This window comes from Anguilla rostrata, chromosome 15, assembly GCF_018555375.3.
Source record: "Anguilla rostrata isolate EN2019 chromosome 15, ASM1855537v3, whole genome shotgun sequence".
NCBI lineage: Eukaryota > Metazoa > Chordata > Actinopteri > Anguilliformes > Anguillidae > Anguilla > Anguilla rostrata.
In genome coordinates, this window is record NC_057947.1 from 26,652,504 (window position 1) to 26,661,122 (window position 8,619).

General features: G+C 45.3%; 1 protein-coding gene across 1 annotated transcript; it reads right to left on the reverse strand.

Annotated features, from left to right (window-relative positions):
- Positions 1-289: 289 nt before the first annotated feature.
- mab21l3 (mab-21-like 3) lies at positions 290-8,296 on the reverse strand. The gene is made up of 7 exons (XM_064311925.1): positions 7,508-8,296; positions 6,819-6,959; positions 6,592-6,663; positions 5,926-6,217; positions 3,169-3,350; positions 2,310-2,504; positions 290-1,659 (listed from the first exon to the last, which is right to left on the reverse strand). The coding sequence occupies exons 1-7, from the start codon at positions 7,553-7,555 to the stop codon at positions 1,426-1,428; spliced, it is 1,164 nt and encodes a 387-aa protein (XP_064167995.1). The 5' UTR covers positions 7,556-8,296; the 3' UTR covers positions 290-1,425.
- Between the last annotated feature and the right edge of the window lie 323 nt (positions 8,297-8,619).

Genomic DNA, 8,619 nt, shown 5'->3' on the forward strand with positions numbered 1-8,619 from the left:
TCAAAGCCTCCTACATTCACAGCTGCGGTGTGAGGAATTCAGTCAGTTTGCACTGAGGACAGAAGCAAACTGAGCTGCAAACTCCACGTCAGCTGCGTTATAAGTACCCTCATTGAGAAAGACTTGAAACCATCTTGAGTCTCTCTTTTTCTCTCTCTCTCTCGCACACACACACACACACACACACACACACGGATAACGATCATTACATGTGTAATTTCAACTTCTGGGAAATATGAATATCAGGTCACACGTATGCACAGAGCAATCACTGCTACGTTCATCCTTCTTTCTGCATTTATTTACTTAATTTATCAGATACCGTGCACAATGTTTAACATGAATTTTATCATTTGATGTACATTATCATATTCAATAAAAGGTCATTTGCAGCTACACACATTGACACAACGTATTTGGAACTCCTATAATCCCTAAAAATGAAGCATATACATTTTCTTTTTACAGTATTAAGTTGTGTTGTGTTTCATAAGGAACGCTTCAGAGGCCAAAACCTTCCAGTAAACTGAGAAATGCACATGGATTTCCGGTCTTGCTTTTTTCTGTACGATGAGAGAAGTAACGGCTGCGTGTTGAGTTAAATCAGGAGCAGCACTGCTGGTCAGAATAAGTCACAGCACACCGCAGGGGGCTCTTACAGAACAGCTGTGTGCATGACTACCCTGAGCTTAAGCCACAAGCGACCACATGCCCACAAACATGTAATCAACATATAGGGGACAGGGGTTCAGACAGAATCTCACTAATTAAAGGAGATTTCAATTAAATGCATTGCAACACAAGGGCTGGAATGGAACAGCTGTGTGCGTGATTGCTATTAGCAAACCCTTTCCCTGACAGGCAACCTCACACAGATGATTATAGCTACAGCACAGGGAGACAGAGGTTAGATGTGTCATCACTAAGGAAAAATTCTTAAAAGCAGACAGATGAAGGATAGCATTGTCTGTCCATGAGAAATCATAGTCCACAGCAACAGCCATTTGGACGTGGATTAGTACATACTTTCCCTTTTTTAGGCATTGCTCCTGTACAGTAAATGTAGCTTGGTTTTCACCTCAACACTAGGACAATGTTTCACTGACTTTTCACCACAAAAATGTTCACAGGGTATTGTGGAGTTGGTGGTTTGGATCCATGTCTGTGGACAATGGAGAGTATGTTAAGAGTTGGGGGCTGACTATTGAATGCAGGTAATGGTGTCATTATACTGTACATATCTCCTGAGTAGACAGAGAGAGGAGGCTCAGTGGAAGCCATGTATCTGTGCATAAACAGCAGTAGTGTAGAAGGCTGAGTGCTCAGCAAATGTAGCATTTCTCCAGTTTGAAGTTTGGGTGTCAGAGGGATGTAAATGTCATGTGCTGGTATGTGTTGATGGCGGGTGCACTGGAGATCAGGTGCTCAGTGGATGTAAATGCCTGGGTTGTTGAGGAAATCACAGATCTTTTTGGTCATGTCATCCAGCTCGTTGGTGTTGGTGTACTTGAGCAGGTTGTAGCCGCGGACAAAGTAGTGGCGGAGGTAGCGCTGGCTCACACACTTGTGGAGCTTCTTGGCCAGGCGCAGTACGCTCTCCCTCAGGTTCCGCCAGTGCTTGGTGCTGGGGTACTTCTCACAGGTCCAGAACAGCAGAGTCTGTGTGTGTGTGAGAGAGAGAGAGAGAGAGACTTCTGTTGTGTCTGACTTAGCTTGCACCACATTCAATGTGCAAGGGGGCTAATAGTTAACTGGCTCATTCAATACAGACTAATAGTTAACTGATTCATTTAATGAAGCCACTTATTTCATAACGCAAGTGATAGTAATGGTGAAACCAACATTATACCTTTTTTTCTTTCTAAAGATTTGGGTTTTTTTGGGGGGGGATTTTTGTAAGTACAAATTGTGTCTTTGTTCACACTCAATGCAGCAAGAAACAATGCAGCTACAGAATGTGAAGAATCTGAGGAACCCTGGCCAACTGGTGGGACAAATACACACGCATCCTGCCACAGGAGACAGCCAATAGCAGAGCAGGGGTGTCTATCTGTGATGCTTCATCTTGGCTGGAACCGGGCCGGTGCTTGAGCTGAACACTTTCACTCAGAGGTGCCACTAGGGATTTTGGGCCCCATGGGAAAATCTTACAATGGGCCCCCCCGCCCCAGGCCACTCCATCCTTGCACAATTACAGGCGGCCCCCCATGGCGGCCATTCTTTTACTGACAAGGCTACTCAGAAGCCCGTGTGAAACAGATGTTGTGAGGGCTTGTGGGTAATCTGTGATGACATTAGGTGAACCCGACCTGTAGATGGTAAGCAGTGATGGCAGGCTTGGGGCCCGGACACCACTCCTCCTCTTTCAGTTGACGAATCACGCGATAGCACTTCCTGCGGCATCCCCCGTCCTCATCGATGCCTCCCAGCAGCACCTGTTCTGCCCGTGAGAAGGACAGCAACCAGTGATAGTTGGAGGTGGCCATCAGGTTGAATCCAAAAGACTGCGTAGAGATAGAATCGTTTCACACATGACACCGGTGCGCGCCACGGTCAGGCCTGTTCTTTCTCAGTGGTAAAGCTGACTGTATGCTACTGGACAGTCACTGGACAGTTATAAACTTAACATGTTGTAATGACTGTGGAAAATCTCTGAGGCAGATCGCACAGTAGACTTAACATATTTTAAAGTCAGAGGAAAATCGCTGAGGCTGATTAAGCAATAGACTGAGCATGTTGTAATATCTGTAGAAAATCACTGAGGCTGATTAAACAATAGACTGAGCATGTTGTAATATCTGTGGAAAATCACTGAGGCTGATTAAACAGTAGACTGAGCGTGTTGTAATATCTGTGGAAAATCACTGAGGCTGATTAAACAGTAGACTGAGCGTGTTGTAATATCTGTGGAAAATCACTGAGGCTGATTAAACAGTAGACTGAGCATGTTGTAATATCTGTGGAAAATCACTGAGGCTGATTAAAGAGTAGACTGAGCATGTTGTAATATCTGTGGAAAATCACTGAGGCTGATAATAACAGCTTAATTCAGAAATCATGAGGCTGAAACAGTGACGACTGTTGTAATATCTGTGGAAAATCACTGAGGCTGATTGAAAAATAGACAGCGTGTTGTAATGTCTGTGGAGAAATCTCTTTATCGCCCACCTTGACGCAGCGCGCTCGCTCCGCAGTGGGCCACCGTTTCAGCAGTTTGGGCCAGCGAGCTTTTTTGGGCCAGCAGTTCATCATCTCCACTGTTGGAACCAGCTCCACCTCTATCTGACCCTCTGATGTCTCCACGGCAACACGGACTACAGACCCCCCTGTCTCCAGTATGCAGACTTTACCTTGGACGGTAGAAACAAGATTCCTCCTTTAATTCTAAATATCTTCATGTGAAGCACTCACAGCACTATAAAGCATAAAGAATATTCATGCATAAAACAAAAAAAAAAAACCAAAACAAGACCTTTCAAAATAAGCTGTATTTCCTACAAATAAATATTCAACAATATATGTATTATCGAGAACACAAATGAAAAGACATGCATGTGTGTTTTACCACAGAAAAAAGGGGAAAAAATGCTGAAATGAGAGAAAACAATTTCTTTCAGCATAGGGAAACAGCACCCCCCTTGTCACTACAAATGTATCATGGGAAATTGGTCACCTGATCTTCTCAGAACTCTGCTCTGTGTTATTCTTAAGTCACTGACTACCCTAGTTCCTTTCACAGCTGTTCTGTATTCATGGGGGAATATGTACTTGGCATAACTCCATATCTTGGCCCTGTCTTCACCTAAATGTGTTTATGTGGAAGTCTACAGCCCCATGCACGGTTGATAAATGATCATATGTTAAATACCTTGCGTGTAGACATTTTACATTTTCCCATTGTATGTATATCGAATAAATTGTTTCCAAGTCATTCCTGAGCCTGGTGGCCAAGGAAGATTTTACAGGATTGAATCCCAGGTGAGCCACTGCTGTTGTATCCAAGAGGAAAGTACATTTATTCCTATAATAAAGCATGCAACTGAATAAACAGAACACTTTTTACGTAACATTATCTATGCTACGCGTGAATTAACCTGGACAAGGACATTAGCTCAGCAAATACATAATAATGTAATGTAACTGGACTGCGTGTGGGCTGTCTGTTCTGGCATGTTATGTAATGGTAAAGCAGAGAGGTATGGACGTTTAATTGACACCAACATCTGCTGGATCCATGTGTTAGTGAAACCAGCATTAGCCTCTCTCTGACCCGCACGCACGGCAAATATATGGATTGCGCATAGCGTTAAGCAGCCTAACAAAGCTCATTAACACTGTTCAGAGGAGCGCACACGGCAGGTCCGCGCTGTGGTGAGAAGTACTTTCGGAGACCATAAAGGGAGGAAATAAACGAGACGGGCTGCAGTTTGCTATACTGAGCATGCCCAGTGAACCTGTACGTACCAGTAAAGAGAGGCTGGATACGCTTTCTGACTCAGACATTTATTCAGCAGGGTCCGTTTCCATTAGGCTGCTATAGGTCTGCACGGCATTCACGCTCCATTTCCCCCTGGCAGGCAGTAATGGGTTGGGACTAATTAAACCAGCATACAAGTGGAATTAATCCCAGATTGGCCTTCTTCACCTACAGCGTGTGCTTTCCCAGTGCTCTGACTGCCTTTTAAATCAGGTGCCGTTCACCTAACAGGGGAAACCTGGCCCGAACTGTGTGGACTTTCAAACCAAATGAATGGACAAACACCCCTGTTCATCATCTTCCTCTGCAAATTCGTGCCCGGACATCTGGCTCCTCAGAGACTGCTGCACTGGTTGCATTGAGAATCTGATGGACTGCGTCAGTCTCACAGCAGCTAGTATTGTGTAACTTGCATATTTTGGGAGACATACTCTCCTTTATTACAATTTAGTCATTTAGCACGCCCTTTTACACAAATCGACTGTGCATTTTACATGATATGCTTTTCGCAAGACCTTTAAACTTTAACAAAGTCTAAAACGCCGTAAAATAAAATTGCAGAGAGCAAGTGGTTAGTATTTGATTAAAGAGCTGTCCTTCCAGCCAGCAGCACCTCCACACCAGCACACTCTGAATGACCCAAAGAGGCCAGGCTGGACAGGACATAATTGGGCAGGGGTTCTGCTGCCTGTTCTTAGGAAGCAGCTGTGACTCCCATATTCAGGAATCGCAGCGTTCGGTCAGGATCTACTGACGGTGCTGTTTTTCCTCACAGCCTTAACGTCAACACAGCCTCCGCTGCAGCAGCTGAACGCTCGCTCGGAGCTCCATCTGTCTAGCGCTGGATATTAAAGTCCTGAAAGCTCTTCTGGCTCAAAATGGGATCACACATACCTCAGTCCCACTAGATTTACAGAGCCCATGTTTATTGCCCACATGATGGACCGTTGCAGGCGATTCACAGCAAGAAACCATGTTTAAACTGAACATAAATTCTCATGGCATTTTGTTCAGGTATTATTTACAGACCCAGCTAATTGCATAACATGTGGATAACGTGTTTATGTTATCTATAATACAGTATGTGCCACATGAAATTCATTCAAAATGTGCTCCTGTAGAACTAAACAATTTTTAGTTGCAGTGATTTATGCTGTCACTGTGTAGAGTTGTTTTCTGAGTGTGTAGGGCTGTTTTGGTGAACGTGTAGGGCTGTTTTGGTGAGGGTGTTGGGCTGCTGTGGTGAGGGTGTAGGGCTGTTGTGGTGAGGGTGTAGGGCTGTTTTGGTGAGGGTGTAGGGCTGTTGTGGTGAGGGTGTAGGGCTGCTGTGGTGAGGGTGTAGGGCTGCTGTGGTGAGGGTGTTGGGCTGTTTTGGTGAGGGCGTAGGGCTGTTTTGGTGAGGGCGTAGGGCTGTTTTGGTGAGGGCGTAGGGGTGTTGCGTGACTCACTCGCCAAGGCACAGGCCTTGATGGCCGCCTTCAGCTGCTCCCGGAAGACGTTGACCACCTTGGCGGGCACGATGTCGCCCTCCATGGCGACGCTGCCGTCGTGCCACTCCTGGGCGGGGTTGTGGAAGCTCTCCAGCTCCAGCCACTGGTGCAGCTTCTCGGGCTCGCGGACCGGCGAGAGCAGCCGCGAGCCGCTCAGCGTGTAGTAGCGCCACTGCCGTGTCCGCCGCTCCTTGTACCCCGTCAGCCCCCGGACGGGCACGGAGATCAGGATGAAAGTCGGCGTGAGGACCTGGTGGAGATGGCCAATTAAAAGATTTGGTACTTGCTTTGGTAACTAGGGTACACATTAAAATGTGTCCCCGTTGGACTCACATTTACTCCGTTAGAGTTGAATTAACACTGGACATTGTTATTCTTGTTTTGACCGGCCTACAATTTATACCATAGACCTCACACATTATACATCACGTTTATATCGAGTTGCATTGCATAAAAGAAAAATAAATAAAAAATAATTAAAAAAATTAAAAAAACACAACCCTGATAAAATTCCTTGTCCTCAGGTGTACAGTAAGTGTCAAACATGGGCACTGGAACCTGGAAACATCCTGGTCACAAGACTAGCTGGTTAGGCAATACCTGACAGCTCTGACTCAAGCTCACCTGGATAGCTGGGTTGATCGCACATTTGCCCCTCAGTAGGGTTGCCAACTTGGCCACTAAGGCCGGCTGATCCTGAAGACGGTAAGACAAATAAATAGATTTTACTGTGTTTTGCATTCGCGAACTAGCATTATTATGGCATCAATGTGATCTAGCGCATGACGTCTAAGGAAGAGACATTTGGAAAAGTAATATTTGTGAAGGCGCGTATTCAGGAGGCATCCTACTTTGACGTTGTCGCTGTGTATGCCTGAGTTGGTGATGGGCTGGAAGCGGCCATCCTTGATGCTGATCTCAGTGGTCAGGTCTTTAATGATCTTCTGCACTTCCTCTACTGTTTTCAAAACCTGCCGGTGTCTGAGATCCACCTGTGCAGAACATACCATGGGATAACCACAGAACAGGCCATTTTCAACCATACTCTAATAATGCATTATTATATATTATTATATTATGATGATGATGGATCCACCAATCACACTCCACCGGCACTGAGCCTACACAGTAATGAGAAAACAGAAAAAAATAAAATTCTACTTGACTTGACTTGACTTGAACAGAGGAATCACCCTGTCATACCTATATATCATTATCAAATCGCTGTATTCCAGTATGATCTCTGGAGGTAGACAAGCAGTAAAGAAGATATTCAGAAGATAAGACCAGCAGCAGAAGTGAGCATTAAAACAGCAGAGGAAAAAAATGGGAATTTGTTGCTCACAATAAAACAGGCTTTGTAGGCCTTATGTATTTTGCAAGTCATTGACAGTGCCGGAGCAACAGATATGCCCCCTGTTTGACTGTTCATCTGAATGCCCCCACCTCCTCCCACACCCTCCACCTTGTGCCTTGGGCATTACATACGCTATTATTGTTTCACACGAATGTGCTGTATTGATTATTGAGAATCCTTTACCTGGTTCTGTAGATAGTTGTCCAGGTCCTCTTCAGTGAAGTCAGCCATTTCACTCTTACTCTTCTCCTTCACCCCACTAGACTTTTAAATGACTTTGTGTCCGTGTCTTTCTGCTGCAACGAGCGACTTCCTTCCGATAAAAAGTATTTGTGTATGTGTCCTCTTATTTTTATTTTTAGTTGGTCGGCAGAACCCTCTTCACAGACCGTGTTCCCGTCCACTCTGCTGCGATACTTCATGTGACACAGATTAACATGAACTGAGGGAAATGTCCCGCACACAGCCATTGATTTCACCCCATCGATTTTGGATGCTCAAAAAGGCCAGTTGTCCTCCAGCCCTATGGATTCAAATGGGGAATTCACAGTTAAATCCCTGTACGTGTGCATGTACACATACACATGTATGTGCACATGTGCAACCGCAATGGATTTGGGACACAACTTGCATTGCATGAGCCCTGATTATTATAGTATAAAAGTATAAAAGTAACATTTTGTTCATAAGCCGAGTGAGCATATAGCAGGATCAACAAAATACATGAGAACTAGCACGTGTCATCATTGTGAGCACTATGATGAGGAATGGAGAGGAAGTGCCTTTTGGACACTGACCTCATTTTGTTTCATGCTGTCCGTCACATTCAGCCAGCCTATCGAGTGAGCCGTTTTTAAGTGATGGGGGCGGCGCTGACACGCCCACTTTTCCATCGGTACTGTAAACACCCCGAGGCGTTTACACAGAAGCGTGCCGTTGTGTCAAGGCAAACAGACCCAGGATCTTACTGACCGTAAACAGCTCTGATGGCTTCATCACTGTGGAGCCTCCATGTAATGTAGCTTTTTCAGCCATTTCAGATGTTTGCAGGGTCAAAGTCGGGGTGTGGGGGGGTACCTGGGTACACTGTCCCGGACCCTGGGGGAGGAGGGGGAACCCAGTGGTCTCTGGTAAATATTATTGTCCGGGACCCAGGAATAATATAATAGTATAATTTTGTCCCTGCTTTGTGGGAGGACCCGGGAAAAATATAATTATATAATTTTGTCCTGGGCCAGAACAACCGGCAGCCCTGGGTGTTCTATTTCTTGAATGCCTGGCATGGTTTCAAAACT